Here is a 23,014-nt window from a genome sequence, read left to right on the forward strand (position 1 = left end):
TCACTTTTCACCAATCGATCATCGATTGTCAAATGATCGATTATGACTATGACATAATCGATTATCTCCGTGAAATGCGCCATGTTCGATTAGTGACCCGTATCGCTACAGAAAAAAATTGTTGCCTGTAAAGTCGGTTTTACGGGCGAAGATTTTACGTGACAACGTCTTCTAAATCAAGTTTAAATCAAGTTTTCTTATATCTGCCACTTTTTCTTAATATTTGTAATTTTAAAGAATCAATTCGAAAATCAAAACATTTATTCAGATCGAAGGTTCAAATTTTTGCTAAATAAATTTGAAATTAATTAAAATTTGTAAAATAAAAAAAAAACCAATGAGTGTTAGAACTCACGGGCGATGTTTTAACATTTATTGAAACTTATGGTTTAGGAAAATAGAAGTAATTTCAACACCATCTAGGTACCTGTGCGATTTCTATGAACACATTATCAAATGTGACATTATAAACAATAAACATATCCTTTATTATAAAATATAAACATTTCTTTTATTATAAAAAATAAACATTTCTTTTATTAAAAACAAAAGAAAATAATTTACTAACCAAAAAGTATTTCAATTCATCATATTCGCATATCGTTTTTAAAGCCGACCGCAGCTCTCTGTTTCGTTTTGGCTACCTAATTCATATGAAAATTTCTACACACAAACATACACTACACATATCATAAAGCCAAAAAACAAAAAACAAAACTTGTATTATGACGCTTTCTTGTTTTTCCAACGCCAAGAACGTTCGAGAAAGACAAAGACAGAGACAAGCATGCGCCGATTCAATGCGCGGCAGACCGATCATAGTTGAGTGGGAGAGAGACGCAAGGCATTCGGCGGGCCTCTCTCTCGTTCGGTGACTCATCGTAACGTTACCGGGCGTTACACTTTTTCATAAGTGACTCCCAGCCGCAACCTAATTTAAGACGTTGTCACGTCAAAAAAATCAAAAAATGGACTTCATAAAAAGAAAAAATAATCCCAAAAGTAGGAAAATAATTATTTTATAAGAGGTAAGAGAAAAGCATTAATTATATTCCCTAGTGACACGACGAAAAACTGCAAAACCATTGAAGTAATTGAGAAGAGGGGGTTGTGCTTTCATCCCCAAGCACGCGCGCCATCTGTGCAGACCGGTCAGGGGGCCACTCTCTGCTACCACCACCCGCGTTACAATCGCGGAAACGAGTTGGTCGTATTCTCTCCCTCGTCAGTGAACCGTAGAACCGAGAGATTTCCTCATAAAGTCACGGTGTAAAAAAACGATCCGACAATCATAAATTATCAGAGTCCCGAGTGTTCAGTGAGTGAAAAAAAAGTGCGAAAAAAACCCAGTGCAAATCTGTTGAAACCACTGGAGGAGTTGAAAAAGGTCAGGAGGAACCGTACTAGTTTCCCATTATTTTATCAACTCCATATTTTTTGTTCCCTTCTCCGGAGCATTTCGTCAGCTCCTGGGGGCTCGTGACTGCTCATTATACGGGGTTGTACAACCAAGTAGACGCACCAATGAACGCTTTTGACATCGAATACCGCCCTTATAAATCGCCTCATGAAATTCATTCGTCAACGAAAAAAGGAAATTGTTGTGTGTTGGATCGATTCGGTGGGGTTTTGCTTGAGGCCGACGTACTGCCACTACGCCGCCTCGTCGATGAAATAACCCTGCCTTCACATCAACCCCATTCTAACACATTTTTCTAAATAACAAGTACACCTAATACATCCCTTTTCACGTACCCCGACGTCACTTTGCAGTGTCAGAACAGGACGAGCCCTTATTTTGCCTCGTCCACTCGAATATACTCTCTCCAATGATTTTGGTTTTGCAATTCCATTCAACAAATGACTGAAATCGTTTCATTTTGTAGTCATTCAATTCCCAATAAGCTTATCGAGTAATCATGATGACGTGTCCATCCACGGGAAAATCCGCTTAGCCTTCCCCATCTCGTCCTCTTCCTGTCTACCATTTCTTCAGTGACTCATGTGCCTCCCCCTCAGCTACCATTATCTTCCTTCTTCTGCTATTAGTTAGGGGAGACTTTGGTTTTCATATGATAAGTCCTCTCCCCCACCCCCTCCCTACCACCCTACGGGTCTTTCGTTCGCCCTTCTCTCAGTCCATCTCACTCCTGTAAACACCATAAGCCTTCACCGGTAGTTCTCCGTCTCGCTCGTATTCTCATCGCACCTGCCGCAGAGAAACAGGCATTTCGCTTACCCCGAAGAAAATCGATATAAAAAGCAAGCCCCAGAGTGTATACGGTTTTATATATGTATTACCCTCACGTTTCTATGTACATGCCAACCACGAGATACTGTTTTTAGGTGTTTCAAACTCATTCCCCAACCCATTTGACTTCATCAATATAAATGAATATTTTTTCTCCTTTTTGAAAGCTTCCAGATTATTACAAGTAATATTCCCAATGTCACTACAATGAGGCAATGAGGTTTTCTTCACATTAATCGTGAGCAAATGCCAAACGTTTTTATTTTAATTCCATGCCAGAGGGGCTCTAACTCTTTTATGATGTGAAAAAAAATCACCCCGAGAAATATATATTCACCGTGATTTCTCATGCGTGAAAGGGGGATAAAACAATTTTTTTTTCGACGTTCTGTGTGGTAAAAAATACCCGGAGACCGTGATAGGAGTTCTTCGTAACTTCTGGAATTTCATACGCGAGTATTGTTGCTTTTTTTTTGCATCCTTGACACGCGAATCCCGCGGGATAAAAAAAAGGATAAAAATGATCGGAGAATGTGTTACGGGTCGGGCAATCTAAAGTCGATATCCATTGGGCAGTCAGTACCTTCCTACATCCTCTTGTCTCTCAACTCCTTGTTCTAGTTCGTCCGATCAACGTCTCCATGAAATGCGGTCCTGTCTAATGCGCGTCGACGCGATGAACGCTTTGCAAATGCAATATCAGAGAGTGGCTTGGTAAAACCTCCCCAGATCTCGGGTTGTAACGTACCATCCCCCCGCCGGGGGAGGAGAGCGCTACGGGTATATAAAGCTTGATGGCACTGAGGTCAGAAATTCTGGAAGGGGTGGAAGAGGAGTAGGAGGGGTGGAGGGGGGAAAATTCCGAAATGCTCGGGTTCGAGGTATTTTCAGAAAAATTCTCGATAATGGGGATGCACTGCTGGAAAAAAGGAAATTTCACGAGCTGTTGACTGATAATTTCCAGGACAGTGCAGAGTAGAGTGGAGTATTCGATAAAAATTACGTATCTTCCACAATTTTTATTGCACCATTTATACGCTTCGGATTTTTTTTCGCCTTTCAGATGGAGATGGTCGACAATTTCATGAATTATTATTTATTTGCATAGGCGTACAGTAATAAATAATTTAATGAACTTACAGAACTGATAATTCGCACAGAAATAGGACAACTAAGAAATTACAAGAAAAAAACAATTATTTTGTCATCAATCCCTTGGTGTTTCATTATTTAACAAATCCTCAAGTACCCGTTTTGCCCCTCCGTTGAATATCTACTGTGGGGGGTGCACTAAAAATAGAAGAATTATAGAAAAAGGGAAAAATCAGGATTGCATGCACGAGTTTCATGAAATCTTAATTGGAAATGAGATGCCCTCAATGCGGCGGGGGTCGGATAAATTGTCAAGATAGAAAGTACTGAAATGAACCTTGATAACTTCTTCGGTGATTCGTAAATATTGTCTCTCTCCTTCCAGCGGAATGGAAAAATTCCACCCACATCCGTTTATAATTGTTCCCATTAAATGAAGCTCCATCGATTAAACTAGAAATATCTCGGAAATTATTGGAAATCCTGGGGGCAAATGCTCGAGCCAGCGTGCAGTCATCAGTATGACGAGCTCGCTTATTTTTTATTTAAACTTTTTTTGCCCCCGTCTCGAGGTACAATGATTATTTAAAAAAAAAATTAATGAATAATGCGACTGTGACATATGACTACTGTGCCACAATTCCATTTCTCTCAAAATGTTCAAACTGTATGCAGAGAAATGGATATACATATACCATGTGGTGGTACATATATAATAAAAGCAACGACAGGCAGACAGGCGATAGAGGAGAATCGATCGATCGACTTGTGTCTCGCGTCCCGTGGCCACATGAGACACCTTATTCCCTCGATTTTTTCTTCCCTTTTTTTTCTAAACTTTCATTCTCCTTTTTTCTCTTTAAACCGTCTGGCTTCGCCCTTAGTTCGACGGCGAATTCCACTGCGTACATTTCCGGGGGGATAGGAGATAGCGAGCAGGGGGTGCATAAAGAGCGATAAAGAGGGAAGGGCGAAGGGGGAGGTAGATAGGTGTGAGTCTCGTGTGTTTCTCCCTTGCACTTCCATGGGCTTTTTCGAGTGGCACGATGGTGCTTCCAACAAACACACACGCAGAATTGGAAAGGGTGGATAGGGGGGGATGAAGAGGGGTGTAAAGAGGGTGCTTCGCATACTCCATCTCTCTGTCTCTCGCAACTAGCACTCGAGTATCTCTGTCGGAAAATGGATTGTGTAGCCACATTTTCCACCGACACTTTGCTTCTGGCACGCGTTCAAGCTCTCGTTGGAGATGCCGGACACTCGGGGGAAAGCGGAAAATATGTGACAATGACTCAATCATTTCTGGTTAAAAAAAAAACATGCGCATAATCTCGCTCAGGAGATTGAGTGCGCCATGTGGTGTAAGGGATCGCGATAGATTTTTCTACATAAAATAACAATTTCACCCCTCCCCTCCATCACCCTCGGGGGTTTGTTGTTTATGAATAGAAATATTCAAAAAAAAATTGCGTATCTTTTCCGTAATTCTGGAGTGCAATTTTTCCGGAAAGTTTCGTAATTTTTGGCAGCCGATTCCATAATCAGTGAGGGAACTGTGAGTTTCGTAATTTTTACGGAATATTTTTCGTCGTACAAATTCGGGGAAAAAATCGCCCGGGCTCTAAATTCAATTTTGGCGAAAGTTACTTTCCTCCTTCTGAAAAAAAAATCCGAGATCAACCCCCGGCCGTCGTGCTGATGCAGTTGTGGTCGCTTTGGGTAATTGAAATAAAATGCGAGAGGATTTACCAGTTTCTCGTCCCCCGATAAATTCTCAATACAATGCGGCGGAGAAAGATCTCGGGGAAAACAAAAAAGGGACTTGATACTCTCTAAATCCACAGAAAGCCGCTGGAAAGCTTTTGCTCGGTCAACACGCGGGTAACATAAAGGTGTGAAAAAGGGATAAAAAAAAAAATTGTTGAAAAAACACGTGAGTGGAAAACTGCTCGACTCAAGTGGGTGAGAAATTAACGAGTTGGTTTTTCGCGCCGGCGCTAGTTCTTTTTCCCACTCCGAATCTCGCAACTGCGGCCTTTAAGGATCTCGGCAGGTGAGAAAATCCGAGAAAAAGAAAAATCGGGGAGAGGGTATTGTCGAGTATTGGAGAAGGCAACCAAGTCCACTCGAGTACAATTGAATATGCGTCCTTCGTGTGTTTCTGGATAAGTGGAGTGGGTACAGAGGGAGTCAGACACTTGAGGCCCTCGTGCGGCACTCGAAATGTGCCGATTGTATCTGTTGATGCCAGTGACCCCCTATTGATTCCGTTTCTCTGTACGTATAAAGCCAACCCTACGTTATCAACCTACTGTACCCACCACCCACCGCCCTATCACCAACCATACCACGGTGACGTGCCGCCTGGCCAACCCCCGCAGTATTATTTTCTAAATTCCCTTCTGAACGTTTGAATAATCAAAATAACTTTGCGAAAAAAATTAATAATTCGTGATCTGCCCAAACACTGTCAACTGATCCACATTTTTTGATTTTACAGACACCATAAGTCCCTCAATACTCATGAAAATATTTTGAATTTCATAATTTAGTTTTCCCTGTTAATGGACCTGCGGTAGAATGGATGGGGCGTATTGGATTGGATATTTAATACCCCGAGACAGTGGGATAGTGTATCACGTTCGGTTGCAGACGAAATGGCATGGTTTTGCTGGCCACCTGACGCCCCCACTTGGTTTTCAGTCTCGAACTCCTCAGGGACCCCTCCAGAGATCGATCAACTGCCTTTTCCGCTTTACCCATAACGATTGCCCCTCACTGTTAAAACGACAAGATTTCCCAATTGGGAGCCCGACGTTCTTCGATTCCCAATGCTCATCATTAATTCACTGCTTGCATTCTGATAATGTTGAATGGAAATGAGAGACAACTGGTTGTTTGCATTTCAGCGGACTCATTAGAAATTAATGATCAATACAATGGAATCGAGGTGAAAAAAAACCGAGGCTTTGGGTGTGGGTTTGACGGTGGTGGAGGCAATCATTCAATTTGAAAATCGTCTGTACGTGGGAAATGGGTTGACACATCAGCAATCCCAGAGTGGTTCACTGTTCCAATCGTGTGTCCCTTGGGTAAACTCCACCCAAATATTCATTAGCATCAGTGGAATCCTTTGAAATCTGCTGATTCTAGCTTTGGGAGAATTAATAATTTTCTTTCTCGTGGAATGATTATTAACAGAATTCTAATTTAACCCTTCACTCAACGATGAAAAAGTTCTTGAAACAACTCTCAATTCAAGATATCTCACCCCTCGCTGGCTTTGATTTCACGGTTCATCTGCTCCCTCCCTGAGAACCGGCAATTACTAATTTCATTTTCCCAAATCCAAGTGGAGACCGTGTTGACGTCTCGACGCGTGAAATACAGGGCTTGAAGGAGTCTAGTGCCCTGGCACCACCGAAACTTCCCAGTTTCCTCAAAGTATATGCTTGAAACTCCAAGTCAAGGGGAATGGGAGAATTGTCGGTGGGAATATTGCCACCGAGTTGTCGTCATATTGTCTGAACTCGTGTATCTGATAGTGAGGAAAAACATTCAGGGACTTTCCCCCGTGTTCGGCCAAGTTTTCACGGGGCAAAGGTCTGAGGGAACCGAGAAGTTCCTTGATTACTTTCTCGATCATGTTCATGGCAATTAGAGTCAATCCTGATAGGATAATTGGCGGTATCGCTGATAGTTTATCGAGTTAGTATCGAAGATGCTTATCAGGACACTTAAACTTTTAGAGCTCTTCCGGATATTGGAAAGGCCGATGTTTTTTCTATGTCTCACCTGTCATTAGTCCAGACAGATTCCAGATAGATTGCCCACATATTTTTTTTTTTTTTCGTCACAAATGAGGGTGCGGCATTCGACGGATTTTCATCTGGGCTTAGGCAATTCAGAAGTGGAAATTTCCACACGAATGAGTCGACCTGGTGACAATCCCGTTATGCAGGCATGTTTTCAGCAAATCCGGGGCTTAACAATCCCCCTGATGATTATATCAACAGATGAATTGATTCTCACCCCTATAATTCATTTCCAAATTTCCCAACTCTAGATAACCAACTTCTATAACTAGTGGCTCCATGACAAGCGCTCGTGATGATTGAGCTAAATTTGAATAGCTAGTTAACGTTTTCGTTAATGAATTTCTCAAAATTTGGGGACAGAGTTCTCCGCATATGACAAAATGTCTATGTTTGAAATTCCCTGTAATTACACAACAATTTTATTTAGTATTTTTTTTAGTATTCGAAAAAAACAATTGCAGATAATGGAAACCGGGTCAGAGAAAATGTTAACGAGTTGGCGATGACAAGTCTGATATTGGAGAACGCTGATTTGAATCGCTTGTTTCCAAAATGCCGGCCTAGAGCTGGTAATCCCCAGCAGTTGGGGACAACAGATACGCAGCATCAGTTGAATCAGCATCAGCCGCATGAACGTCGTAATAACGTACAGAAACAGGAGTCAGCAACGTATACGTGTACGCTGTCGTCCTCCACGTCGTCGCCAGCAAGTATTGCCACTGGTAGCGGTGGATATCCAGCTGACGACATGATAGATCTGGAGCACGACACCACCGACAGGCAAGTGACAAAATCAAAGCTCCAAATTTACTGAATGACAGAGTCTAATTAAACGAAGAATTGCAAAGCAATTTAAATGCTGTTTTAACGTAATTGGAGGATGCAACTTGGGCAAGAGAAATTCTGTGCTTACTTTTTTCTAATTATTTGTCTCATTTCATTCTGAAAGTTTGAATTTTTTTTTTCATTTTCGTTTATCCAAGGCTTGTGTTTATGGACGCACGTTAATTTCCGCAAATTCCTCCACCCTCTGTTGGAAAATTGGAGCAACCAACATCGATCCACATCTGCCCTAGCTTCCTCGTTCCCATTTTGCTGTGGAGAAGGAAAATATACATGAAGGAAAGAGAGCTTTCATTTGGAGCTCCTGTTGCACGGTGTTACCCTCACTAACGAAATATATAGATAGACTTTCAACCTGTTCACGGTTTTTTTTAGATATTTTCCTGCTGCAGGAAGATTCTGCTGTCATGTAGAATAATTGGGGAGGCTGGGGTACGATAGGGTGACAAATCGACAAACCGAAGGGAAAAAAATTGTTTCATCGTAGAGAATAGCCAGATCATAATGAACTACTTTTCTTTTCTTCTTTTTTAAAAGAATTGAAAATTTATTTTCGACAAGCTTTAGAATCTCATGATTAGAATGACCCCATTTGAAGCTTTCAAGATGTTCCAACTCTGGGAAAATGGTTTTTGTATTTTATATTACGGAAAGAAATAAAAACCCCAGTCATGTCCCGCCTCTCCCATCAATTGCTTTCTTTGATAAATTGAACTCTGGGAAAAGGGGATCTCCCTGCAGAAATTACAACTGAATGAATTTTAATTTATTGATTTGATTTGTAACAACTCCTCAGTTCATTTTGAGTCTTTTAGTATAGTATACCAAGTTGCGTCCGTAGGTGTAGAAAACGAGCGACGAGTCGAAGGAAAAAAACAGGTTCGCTGTCCCGTAGGACGGCTGGCGTGATGCCGGGCTTCGAGGGTCAGACGGGTCAGAATCAGCAGTTACAGGTCAATCAGCAAACTGTTACCTCTGCCAAGCAAACGTCTTCCAGTTCCTCGTCGTCAGCGTCTGGTAGGAGTGAGGATGCACAGAATTATGGGAGTATCGGGGGAAGCGATCATCAGGGACAGTCGCAGCAGGATGACGACAGTGGTCCGGAAGAGGGACCCGTTTACATTCTCACCTCGGCCAAGGGAGACAGGAGTTACAAATTACGTGATTCTCGGTGAGAAAAACGATTGAACACGACAATTTACTGTACTGTCAGATAAAACCGGTAAAATTTTAGCGACAAAAACACTGTCATAATTTATAAGAGAAAGAAATTGATATAAAAATTGTTGTGGGAATTGTTATGAACAAACGTTGCTGCGCAGAATAAGTGGAGAATCAATCTTGAGCTAGAACAATTTTTGCATGTAAAACTGATCCATAAGTTCAAGGTATCTCCTCTCCACTCGCACCCAAGAGGGATTTTTTTTTTCTCTCGAGGTGAATAGAAGAAATACATAAATTTCAAATCGCGAGTAAAGTGAGAATGAAACGGAAGTCGATTGCAGCGCAATCAAGCGGCTGAATAGACTCCAATTTCTCCTCTCTCTCTCTCCCTAGTCCCGCCTGAATGAAGAGTGAGCGCAGCCATATCAACAATCTGTGATTTAATCTTAACCAAAATACGTAATTTTCGCTCCTTTTTGAATGTAAACATTGCTGAAAAAAAGCCTTTCATAATTGAAATTTACATTATTTATTGAAACGGCCACGCAGTTTGGAGGTTAGTGTCGGAATGATCATTCATCGCGATGTTTAACAAGTGGTTAAAAACAAAGCAAAAGGGGGGATTGACAAAAAAGAGTACCAGCTCAAACGTATTAAGTCATTTGAATACTGTAGCCGTTGTGTCAGGACAATACCTTCCACTGGATTCTGACTTCTGTCATGAGGTAATGAACGACTTTGTTCTGTGGCATTAGGATCATCGAAATTGCTGGTGGAAGGGAAGTATTTTCTCAGAGCAGAGGTAAAGTTGCTGCTAGGAAGCCTCGTTTTTTGACCTCATCAAAGTCCGTGCCTAATGATGATTCGCAGACAGATAATAAGTTGACTGTCAAGAAGAATAGTAAATCACCCAACAGGCAGAGTGTTTGGGAACTCCGAAGCAGGTAATGTTTACACCGGTGTGATTATTAAAATTCAGGTGTGACGGTCCTCGATCTACCTCAATATTGACATTACCTTGCACCCCTCAACATCCCATGAATTTTAATTTAAGGTGTGGCGAGGCACGAAGACAACGTTCAAATCGTGAGGTAACAGAGACAGTATTCTCATCCGAAGTGCACTCAGTACGACGTAACGCAACAAAATCAATTCTTGATTATGATTCACCAAAGGCTGCACGAAGCAATCGTATTATAAACTATGACTCGGTTCTAAATAGTAATAATGTAGAGTACACAGTGCCGAAGAGTATTACCGATTTGGATTATGGATTGCCGAAGAATTGTGTAGATTATCAGTCGAATAACACAACACCAGCCAGAAGCATGGCTATCGTAAGTGACGGTGAAGTCGTTGTATTCGACGATATCGACGACAATTGGCAGAGCTTGAGACTGGATTTGGGTACGACAAATACACAGCAGGTTAACAATACCTGTTTGAACTCGGAGCAGGACGAAGGCCGGAGGATTTCATCGGAGCCGTTGGAATCCAGCGTTGGGAGTACTCCAAGTCCCACATCAACTTATCCTAGAAATACTTCAGACTTTTTTAAGGTAAGAGACGATCAAAATCACTCTCCATTCTCCTGAGGACATTCTGCCAACTTCAAAGGCTTTTTTTTTTTCCTGGAAAATAAGTTGAAGACTAGTTCGAGAGCTCTCCGCAGTTGTGAAAAATGCAGACACCCAGTAATATTTCTCTACCGAGTTTGAAAAATTAGGAAACTCTCTCCACTCCCGAGAAATATTGAAATTTCACAAAAGTTTTTTCCCGGCCATTAACTGAGATACTCTTCTCGCTCGTTCTTCTCATGTGAAATGGCTTCATTCCTCTTTTATTTACACCAGTAAACATCTGCACGATTCTGGACTTTACATAACTGTTGCAGCTGCCGGAAAATACATACGACAGTCGTTAGCACCCTCATTTAAATTCAAAAACATAGCCTTTAAATTTAATGTATGCAAAAATGTAACTCACTTGCATTACACTCGAGCTATCTTCCCTAATATATCCACCCACTTTGCCAGGTAATAACACCAGCGAGTGACTGTGAGGCAAATTCACCATCACCAGAACGTAATCACAAAGTTGCGAGAGTAATTGGTGAATTACCGATAGCCCAGTATTCCGGTAGTCCGCGTCGTTACGGTGTACGTGAAAATTCACGATTACCGAGTTTATTGTCATCGCCATCGATGTACATGACACCAAGGCCAGGCTTTCCCCAGCGAATATTACCAACAACGCCAAATCAGAAGGACAAGGAGACTGATTATCTTTCAAATGCGAAAGAAGATACGACTGAAATATTAGTTGAAACTTCGAGTCCACAGAACGAGATAAGTAGTACTCTAGTGGTATCACCAACTATAGAAGAGGCACCCCAACCTGAGCTACAATCGCAAACACCAGAGCCAGAGGAGGAGGAGGAAGAGGAGGATTTCCTGAAGCCATCATTTTTAAGCTCTGACAATTTGTCCAGTCTGGTAACACCTGGTGGCAGTACTTTTGATTATCTCTACGAATTTTCGGAGACACGTAAAGTCCTGGAGGAGTTCTTCAAGTGTCCACCACCCAATGAGGAGAAAGAAAACAATGGGGAGACATTCCCCTTCCAGGTAAATTCAATCAGAATCTTGTCCTCAACTTTGCTGATTGAGTTGCTGAGTTGTTAAATTTTTACAAAACTAAATTATTACCCTTTTGTTCTTAAGGACCTGGACTACGAACTTCGACGTCAGGGAGGAAGTTCTTACGTTGGACAACGTCTAGCCAGTGGATTACCGAGCACCGAAGAGGTTATGGTCCACGAATCACCTAAGAAACAGCGATCTGATTATCCACAATCTGTAAGTTATCCTCCATTACACGAGAAACTTTTCCTGAAGGATCGAATCATCTGAATAATTTTCCATTGTCTTCCCCTCTCAGGCAACAGAGCACGAGAACAATTTTTTAGACCTCTCAGTGGGTACAGGTAGCAGTGGTGATCTTGGTGAAACTGAAGTTGGCCTCCAAGTTGGCCACTCACGTAATTTTACCCTAAGCCCAGAGACAACAGACTGCGACAGCAATTGTGGAGATTTAGACAGTGAAATGTCCCTGATGATGATGGATAATGAATTATTACCAGCCAGTGGCCTACTGGGCTCTGTCGGTGATCTAGGTAACAACTCTGACTCATTGAGAATATACACCAGTATGCCAGTGCTCGAGGATGGCCTGTCAAGTGGACATGCCAGTGATACTGATAATAATAATCCCACGGTTATGCTCATGAAAAGGCAGATCAATGAAATTGAGAAGGAAATTATTCAGAGAACGAGAAATGACATTATGGGAAGTGATGTCGAGACTGGAAAGGACAGTTCTCTAAATGTTACGAAAGATATACTGCAGACACTCAAAGCAACGTCACCAGATTTATTTATAGCACAGAAAGAAAATTCCTACGAGACGAATGAACTCCATCTTGACGGTCTGGATCCATTAGGGACACCGCCACCACCGGCACCACAGGGCAGACAGACAATGAGCCTTGAAATTGGGGGAGAAGTGGAGGCTGCCATCAAGGATATTAGAATGGCTCTGCAAAAGACCAAGACATTACCGGTTAAATCGCCCTCGGAGGAACCACCTGAGCCCAATGTCTCACCTATCTGGATTCCAAGGTAATGATTTTAAATCATGAGTTCTTTTCTTTTTTTTTTATGAGGCTGGTTGAGTGTGATATGAAGCCATTTTTATTTACCCCCTTTGTCATTGTTCCCACCATCAAGAATTCCCTCGCTCCGTCGATGATTCATTGGTGTCAATAATTTGAACACCTACTTATGCATTTTTTTCATTTCAATACGAAATTAAATCCTCAAATATCTAACTAAATTTTAGTATGTTGGATGGCAGGCGGCGGATGTGCACAGAGAGCAACAGTGAGGACTCTGAGGCTCGCAGAGTTGAGGATGAGAATGAGGTTGAGGTGGAGGAAGTTGTCGACGAGGAGGAGGCCGACACTGATCTCGAAACTGACCGACTCCTGGGACAACAGAGAACTGATGATCAGGGATTTTACGATGACAAGGTATGTATCATGAAATATAATGAGAACAACTGACAATTCATTACTCTTTTGTGACTAAAATTCTTTTGGTGATTGGGCGCACATACTTTCCCTCGTAACACGCACGTAGTTTCGTGCCAGTGATATCGCTGTTTAACACGGAATTAATAATTATTTATGGTCATTTGATGTTGATGCAGGGGTGGCGGAAGCCTAAAACTAGGACAATGCTACCATCAATGAGTACGAAAGTCGTAACACCAAAGCAAACCCCACCAAAAACCTTGAGTGTAGCTCCATTAGAGGCTTTAACTCCACCTGAACCCCTACCCTCAACCTCATCCTCAATGTCTCCACCACCTATTGTAACGGTTATTCAATCGCCCTCGAATGAGCGTGACACAACATCACCCACGAAAATAACGACGAGTCCCCAGAAGACCCCGGTTAAAAATTCTCCCTCGCCCACCCAGAGCCTCAAGGAGTCCAGCGGAAAGGTGAAAAAGGTGCCCAGAACGTTTGCACTTTCCAATTTTTATTAGATTTCTTTTTTTATTTTTCTCCATCGATGTTTATACGATTATTTCATACCACTGGTTAATTATTTACCAATTAGTTTAGTTTCGACTTCGGCTTATATTTTGTTCATGTCCTTAGTGAGGAACACGTACTGCAGAATCACAAAATAAATGACAACGTGTTTTTAAATGAACTTATTAAAAAAAAAAGTAATATGCGACATTTTTTAAAGAATATTCTCTTGAATCACGTGTTTCTCATTCAGATACATCGATTTATTTTTCACGATAACTCACTGCTTCGAGTCTGAATGGACTCACGCAAGTCAAATACATCGACAAACTGATGATTACTTTGCGTCCATTGTAAACTAAAGACGAGTATTCTCTTCTCTCTACTAATTCCACCCTTGATATCACATATCTGTTTCACCGCGCGTTGCACAGTCCTCTGCATGAGACTCTATATTTCCTCTTCTACGAATATTTTACTATATCTGCACGTGGCATATTTTTCATTCCTAATAACTAATAACTGTAGTAATTAGAGAGCAATTAATTGAAAAATGTCAATGAATTTAATGTTTATTTCAGGACAAAGATGGGAAAAAAAAGAGTAGGAACAAAGAAGGTAATTTTTCAATTTCCCTTCCCGTATTCCCTGAAATGCATGGTGTTTTCCTATTGATCTAACTTCCATCCATAATACAAGCTAATTTTTTCCATTTTTTATTCTCCAAATTAACGCCTACGCCTTTGGACATTTTATCTGAATCGTCTTGAACATCTGGTGAGTATTTACTCAATACGATAATTCTCTTTAGTATTTTTTATCACTCAAGCATTTGAACCTACAGGTTTGCCCTGATTTATAAAAATATTATAAACACACATTACCGTACGGGAATAGCGTTATCATTCTTAAACATCTACATTGATTCGCCGCAAAAATAGCTATTACTGATAAATACAGTCTCCTAAATTCCTTCTCGATTCTTAAACGTGACTTGTATTTAGTAGCGAATCGAATTCCTAGACTGAAAAATATTCCGCACGTTAATCTGGAAATCCTTAGTCCACTCAAACATTTGAATTTCCACATGGATTAGGTTTCCGATAAGGGGACGTGCAAACTTTAATTTCAGTTCAATCGATTTGGCCTAGAGAAACGCCGCAAATGGATTCTCAATCAATAAGAAAAATCCGTCCAATGCTACTAACGATCACTTATCCTCACTCCTTACGTCATAAATCACGCATGTATGAAAAAAAAGATATTCTCACTGACATGATACCACATTGATGCCTAAATTAATGCAACTCGTTAAGCCGGAATACACTGAAACTAGTCTCCCACTCGAGTAACGCAATTCCCGCTTTTATTTGGCTTCTAAACTCGATGAGTTGATTACAATAGCTCTTTCGCTGTTCTATGTCAACAGTGTTAACAGCCATGAGGCGACGAATTGACATTTTTATCAACTCCTCATCATAAAGTGATTAGTTTCGACACAGATATGAAAGTTTAGATAGTTAACAAATAGTATCTTCAGCATACCATCGATAAGACAAAATTTTCCTCGTATTTGTTGAGTTCATTGAAAACCTTTCGTGATGAATGACGTGGAGTGCCCCATTGCCATACCCGACCCTGAAAGCGCGATTAAACTGTTTCGCGCATCCACAGACTACGTCATAACATTTGGAACCCTTATTAAGGATGTCAGTGATATTGAGGGTAAAACACGTGTTTCTGTGCCACTTGCAGGCCTCCTGGACGATCCGTCAGTGCTCATCGAGGGTGTTCTTTTTCGTGCGAGGTACCTAGGCTCAACACAACTCGTCTGCGAAGGCCAGCCCACCAAGTCCACAAGGATGTGTCAGGCGGAGGAGGCTGTATCCAGGATAAAGGTATGTCACTGGCCATAAACTTTATGACGAAATAATTTATTCAATCTCAATGGGGAAAATGTATAATCATTTTTAATAATTTCTGATGACTCTCAGTGGGATATCTGTAGTTAATATCAATCAAGAGGCTAAATTCACAATCGATGGATAAAAAACGTAGTTTGTATCTCCGTATTATTAATTTTATGGTCGTTTCATGGATAAACATTCAGTCAGGGTAACCTCGCTGAATATTAAAAATTATTGTTGTATATATGAATATTTTTTGTTATCGCGAATGATTTTTTTTTTTCATCATGGGTGAAATTAATATTAGGGAAGAGCATAAACCGTGGCATGCTACGAATGCTTCTATAACTATTTACTATTTATGTTTTAATCATGAGATGAAGTATATACTAGTTTGAGATAATAAAGGTTTGTCGGTGGGAAATCATATCGAGTGACTAGTATTTTCAAATCAGAAACTCATCGATATTTATATTTACTGTAGCAATTATAAAGTTCTTTGGGGAAAACTTTGCCTTCACAGTGGAGAACTTTTTAATTGGAATTACCGTGATTTGGACAGTGTTTAGGGGTGATGCATCATCTCAGTGTTATAGTTTATTCATTGAAAGCTCCTTGATAATTTTTCTTAGATTAAGATTAACTCAATTAGTTTCTTTAGTTAGTGCATTAGCTGAAGTTTCTGAACAATGAGACAATACGGAGCCACGCTGAGTGAATAATTCATTAATGGATTTGAAGTTTAAATCGCTGGCTCATTTGTGACTATCAATGGAGTTAATTCGTCAACGGATACATGATTAATTGTGCAATGGCCGTTATGCAAAGAGGCCTGAATGTTTCAGTGTAGCGACCCCCTTCCTCACATCACGATTAAAAAAAATATTGTAAACACCACCCGACCACCGAACACTGTCATCTTGTCAGTGTAAATGTGTTATTAATTATTTTAATGTCATTTGAGTTATGTGTCTGTTGGATGTGTCGCTCGTTTGACTTGATTACTATTAATTGGTGTTGAAAAATCATCTGCTTGTCAGTTTATAAGTTAGGCTTCTTCTCGTAGTTTATTTGGCATTGAAAGTTACCACCAAGCATTGAAATACGCACACACACACTCCTTTTTTTTCTCAATTCGTTATTTTAAATTTGAGAGAAATTAGATAGGCATGAGAGACAGAAGCCAAGTTTGAATGTTTACATTGATTATTTATTTTGCTTTGGATGATGGAGTAAATTTGAAAAATCATTGGTAGCTTTTGTGCAAGAGCATTATTGTTGAATTTCAATTTTGAATTTGATTTGCATTATGCCAGGAGCTGTTTAATATTAATAATCAGATATTTTTCAAGAAAACCAGATTTTTCAATTATTATCAGAACGTGGAGTGACGCCAAGTAATTACGAGGAAAAAAAAAATTCACTCAATCTAGTTTTTTAATCACAAAGGTGAATGTAATCTAGACAAATTGACAACTTTTTGGCTCCTTTTTCTTCTTTTAAAGACTGACTAAAATCAATAATTGGAAAAGTTTCGATTGTGAGAGTACCACGTCCAAGCTTGCACTCAACCCCCCTCCCCCCTCATCCTCATCCTGTATCCAGAAAGTTTCTAAATCTCGAAATGTGTGTCACGTACCTGAAAAAATCCCCCAGCTGTTCCTGAATGTGTCTTTGATTGCTTCTCGTTGAGTTCCAGTGGCAATCAAAGACTTTAATCCATCCCCTTTGAATAACATTTGAAAATTAAATCAGAAAATTTGAGTAACAATGTCGGCTTGCTTGAATTTGCCACCCACATTCAGTAGTCTATCTCCAAAAAAAAAAAAATCGGATGAACAATTTTTTGAATCCCAATGCGAGAAAGTGACTCAGATTTCCAAAGTAAATGAAAAATATAAAATCCATGGGAAATGATGACAAGAGCATTAGCTAATTGGCTCCCTTTGGTGGTTTGCTATTGGCATTGTTGACAACTAGCCGAGCCTTTCTGTTTGTTTGTTCTGTTTGGCCCTTCGCGCGATATCAACGCCCCATACATCAACAACTGACGATTGACAATAACGATCAAGGACGAGCCAGTTCAAATGCAGTCAACTCTATTAAACTATGGTCCGGGCCAGCATGGCTATGGGCGCTGCAGTGTTGCATCGCAAGGGAGCATTGAAGATGAAGATTGTGACTCGAGTGAGGAGCTCATAGGAAGTGTCGCCGGTGGGGTACAGCCAGAACAACAACATACTTTGGACAACCAAAAGGAGAGAAATAAACTGGCTGTCCCAATCGGCGGCCAACAGCTTGGCCCTACCACCGTTTTCAGGCTACATTTTCTCGGTTCGGTCGAGGTGGAAGAGGAAGGGGGAAGAAAACGGCGTAAACGCCTTAAGAAGCACATGGTCGAGGAGGCTGTCACTAAAATCAAGGTCCGCCCCTCACTCCCCTTTTAAAAACAAAAAAAAAATCAGAATGTTTGAGAGAATTGATGAATTTTTTCAAAGAACAGGAAAATTTTTCAATTACCTTCCAATAATTGATATTTATTTTACACTGTCGTGGCTTCGAGTCTCGTCTTTTTCTCTCCTATTTTCTCCCAAACCCCCAACTGCTTGTTTGAATCGTTATTCTTTGGTTTAGCATGCCTTTCCATTATTCTATCGATTATTTATCGTTTATGCCCATTTCACTATGTTTTATGCTGCAAACCGATTTCAGTCGCTATACAGTGAACCCTGTGTTGATTTTACATTGATATATCTAGAGTTATCTGATTATTTATCCCGGTTTGATGATGAATTTTTATGACTGCACCCTCGTTACGCTTTGGTGTTGTAACTGAATGCTATTCCGTTATTAATTCAATTGATCGAAGTTCTCTGCATTACGGTTTTTTATGAATTATGATAGAGCTGCTTCAGTCAAGCCCCTACGTGAATTGTCCAGTTGTAGTAATTTTTTTTCAACAACGACAGACATGGAGGATCTGTATACACCGATAGAAAATGGTTTGCAGCGCGGAGAAAAAATTATACTCGTTTAACGGAAATTGGAATGAAGATTGAACAATTGGAGGTACAAATAACCATTCAAAAAGTGAATAAAAAATGATCATAATTTTTCCTCGAAGATCATCAATCATCACTGTGCACTATTAATAAGTTTAGTTATGTTACTATAATTTAGTTGATTAATTTATAAATAATTTTATCATTAATTCATAATTCCTCTGAACTGATAAATCAACTAGTTGATAAAAAGGTTCATCTAATACACATTGAAGCCTCCGTACTAACTCATAACTCGCTTACATGCTGCTTCTATTGATTTAGGCACTGGTGAGTAAATTGATTAATTTTATCGCGTTCCCCGTAGAGTGAAAAGAGGAATTTTCTTGATGGAGAAAAAAAATATATTGCAGGCACCAGACGGTGAAACTCAGCCCAGCACCGAGGTGGATCTCTTCATATCAACTGAAAAAATTATGGTCCTGAACACTGATCTTAAGGAAATTATGATGGACCATGCATTGAGAACAATATCATATATAGCTGATATTGGTGATCTCGTGGTTCTCATGGCTCGCAGACGATTCGTCCCCCACGAAATGGAAGAAGCACCCAAGATAAATAGAACACCAAAGATGATATGCCATGTATTTGAGAGTGAAGAGGCACAGTTTATCGCACAGAGTATTGGTCAGGCATTTCAAGTAGCTTATATGGAATTTCTTAAAGCCAATGGAATAGAAGATCACAGTTTCGTTAAGGAAATGGACTACCAGGAGGTGCTCAATTCCCAGGAAATATTTGGCGATGAACTCCAGATGTTCGCCAAAAAGGAGATGCAGAAGGAAGTTGTTGTACCCAAAGCCAAAGGTGAAATATTGGGTGTTGTTATTGTTGAATCTGGATGGGGTTCAATGTTGCCAACAGTTGTTATCGCTAATTTGGCACCCGCTGGAGCTGCTGCACGATGCGGACAATTGAACATTGGTGATCAGATCATAGCTATCAATGGTGTATCACTGGTTGGCCTTCCACTGTCCACGTGTCAGACGTATATAAAAAACTCTAAGAATCAGACAGTTGTTAAACTCACTGTGGTACCTTGTGCACCAGTGGTTGAGGTCAAAATAAAAAGGCCAGACACTAAGTATCAGCTTGGTTTTAGTGTACAGAACGGTGTGATATGTAGTTTGTTGAGGGGAGGAATTGCTGAGAGGGGTGGTGTACGAGTTGGCCATAGGATTATCGAAATCAACAATCAGAGTGTTGTCGCGGTACCCCACGAGAAGATTGTCAATCTTCTGGCTACGTCGGTTGGCGAGGTGAGTAATCAATAAGTTTACTTCAAAATTCGACAGCAATTCGTCCAATATCTCGAGGAAAACAAACCGCACGAAAATTCGACGAAAATTTTCGAATTCATTTCAATCCGATGATCATGGTGAGAATTCCTGAACATTTTTATAATATTTTGATTTCAGATTCTCATGAAGACAATGCCCACATCAATGTTCAGGTTACTGACAGGTCAAGAGTCCCCAGTGTACATATAAAACAAAAAAGGAGGAAAAAAGTATAATAAAAAAGAAAATAAACGTGTTAATGGAGTAAACAGTCAGTAACCTGGCCATTTAAACGTAGTGAACAGACAATACAATCTGCCATCCGCTGCTACATCCCCCCCGCCCCACCCCCAAGGAAGAAAGGTTTGTTCCAAATGATGAATATTCGAGTGATCCTAAGACCCTAAACCGTACGATATAATACAAAAAAAGATGATGATGAAACGACGTTAACTAAGTATTTAATCTGAAGCATAATTTATATAATGATTATCATAGAAAAAGTCTATCTATAAATATATAAATATGAAATATAAATAAAGTATAAATACATTTTATCAGGACGTAAATGGGATTTTCTATGGCAGTTTTTTGGAATATTTGGAGAATGAACATTTTTAGTGTTGGATCGTTAGGCTTGTGACGCTAGTTTTTAAATGTAAATTAGGGTTAATGCTCAGTTTGGCTCAATTCATCGATTAAGAAAGAATGCTTTGCAAAGATATTTATTATTCAACTGCAAAGGTGAGTCCGATTGAGAGATTTGAAACATTAAAACTGCTGTAGGAATTCACATTGGTGGATTTCAAAAAATCAATACGCCAAGGAAGATGATAGATAAATTCAATGCACACTATTATAAATAGCACAAAAAAGCTCATTTCAAGTTCTTGAGCAGGGCTAAAAGATAATATAACAAAAGAAATCTTGTATATTACGTATTTAATGACAAAACTATGTAGTCCAAGTATTTCTAAACAGAATGACTCTATTCCCAGTCCTCGAAAACTCAATTTAAAGAAAATGATGGATCTATACATTCCTCTACCTTCTGCGTAAGCTAAGAAAGTTTGCTTGAAGATAAAAAACAGAAAATGGTGGTGCCCAAGTCTGTTAATTTTTACTGAAAAAAAAAAACAGATGAATTCGTATTAAAAGACATGTGTATCTAATATGTAATTTTGAATTTGTATGCCTCATGACAAATAACGTGATATTTAGAGGAGCATGCCATAAATTATGATAAACCACAGAATTATTAAGACAAAGACGGACATCTCTATCCTACAAATGTGTTCTTACCCTTTCTTCATTTTATTGCCACTGAGCTTCCATTTCACTTGAAAGCTCGTAATACTTAATCACCACAGAATACTTATCAACTGTAGGGAGAGTCATAAATTGGCAAGAAGCATTTTTTTGCATCTGATTAGTACTCGACAGACTGAAATATTGAGCAAAAGCATTCGAATTCGATTAGATGGGGAGAATAATAGTCCTCACCGTCTGGTGGTGCTCATTTCGATGAATAACGCTCACGTAGATTGAAATCGATCATGGAATTTGAGAAAGAACACAATATCAAATCTTCATTTCAACAAATTATTCTCAGCAAATATAGCAAGGACTGTTGATTGAGAGATAATGGAGGGAATAATGTAGCCATTTTTAATTCATATCCTCGATGAGAATTGGAATAGATCAGATTATTTAATACGGGAACAAAGATATTGTATAGGTGGGTGGCTAACAAGTTCAAAAAACTTATCTAGTCATTAAAACGTAAGGGCAAAGTATATTATAGTCTTCAGTTTAAAGTAAAGAACGAGGAGGAATAGGAGAAAAATGATAATACTCGACTGTTTTAGCCACCCGGACTGAACTTCTGAGAATGATTTATAAGCTTTTGTTGTTAACATTGAATCCACGATGTCACGAGAGGGAGTTAGAAATGATAAATGATTATGCTTCGCTGTATTATTGAGTGCATCGAGACCTGCTTGAAAAATAAAACCCTAGCCGATCTACGATATTCGCTCTCCTCAATGTCACGATATTATAATTTCATCGCTTGAATCATCCTCTCGAATCCCTATAAATTGTGAGAGCCAAGTAACTATCATTCAATTTTCGTCTTCAGTGTCGAAAAAAAAAATTTTACCATGTAGATAACGAGTACCTTCTCTTTTTCAATTTCTTTCGAATAGCTCTCCTCTTTTTTGAGATAATTATTAAGACGAGAAAATAATAATGAAGCGAATATATATGTCTAGAAAAAGAATAAATCATTTTTTTACGACATCATGTTGATACGGTGGCGATTGAATATGGGAGTTCTGAGCTACTCTACTCCAATATTCATTACTCCATCTTAGAAGAAGAAAAATAAATAAATAATCGTCGGCTGTTAATAATTGCTAGGGACAGAGATTAAGACATGGAGGATGTAATATGGAAGAAATAATTAACAAGAAATTTAACTTGTACTGTATTTGAACTAATTATATGTAAAATGTGTTTAGAGGCATGTTTTGTTGGAATTAATTTTTGTTTTTCTCCAAAAAGCTAATGGGAATTGCGAGTAAAGGATGTTTGGGCAGTGACTCGATATAAATTGAACGTTATAAATAATTGAGAGGGACAAAAGATGATATAAATTAAGAAATTAATCCTATTATGATGCTAGAGCTTGCGCGCTGTAGCTTGCGAGTCGTGAAGAGGCACGCTGAAAAAAAGTGAAATATAATTGACAAAAAAAATATATTTAAAAAAATCATCACGACTATCTTTATCAATGTTTGTGAGTGGTATATAATATAAGTTAAATTATCAGTGAGCTATTGAATGTGTATATGGTAATAACTATTATACTAGTCCACACAAAGATAACAATAAACTGTAATTTTGAATTCAAAAACATCTACTTTTTTATTTCATCAATGATATCTTTTATTTTTCCTCGATTTGCTGATAATTGAGCTAACGGAAGGAGCG

General features: G+C 39.4%; 1 protein-coding gene across 11 annotated transcripts; it reads left to right on the forward strand.

The window, feature by feature from the left end:
• The first annotated feature begins 765 nt into the window (after positions 1–765).
• Positions 766–22,937, forward strand: LOC135164497 (uncharacterized). Of its 11 annotated transcripts, none has more exons than XM_064124900.1 (14): positions 766–1,028; positions 7,601–7,941; positions 8,846–9,175; positions 9,924–10,112; positions 10,223–10,727; positions 11,205–11,795; positions 11,892–12,026; positions 12,109–12,848; positions 13,069–13,258; positions 13,438–13,743; positions 14,350–14,386; positions 15,524–15,666; positions 19,091–19,999; positions 20,159–22,937. In XM_064124900.1, the coding sequence occupies exons 2-14, from the start codon at positions 7,664–7,666 to the stop codon at positions 20,228–20,230; spliced, it is 4,425 nt and encodes a 1,474-aa protein (XP_063980970.1). In that variant the 5' UTR covers positions 766–1,028; positions 7,601–7,663; the 3' UTR covers positions 20,231–22,937. The 11 variants fall into 11 exon arrangements, with proteins under 11 accessions (XP_063980970.1, XP_063980969.1, XP_063980977.1 ...); XM_064124899.1 differs by having other exon boundaries at positions 7,623–7,941; XM_064124898.1 differs by lacking the exon at positions 766–1,028 and adding an exon at positions 1,056–1,387 and having other exon boundaries at positions 7,623–7,941.
• The last annotated feature ends 77 nt before the right edge of the window (positions 22,938–23,014 follow it).

Source organism: Diachasmimorpha longicaudata, chromosome 7 (genome assembly GCF_034640455.1).
Source record: "Diachasmimorpha longicaudata isolate KC_UGA_2023 chromosome 7, iyDiaLong2, whole genome shotgun sequence".
NCBI lineage: Eukaryota > Metazoa > Arthropoda > Insecta > Hymenoptera > Braconidae > Diachasmimorpha > Diachasmimorpha longicaudata.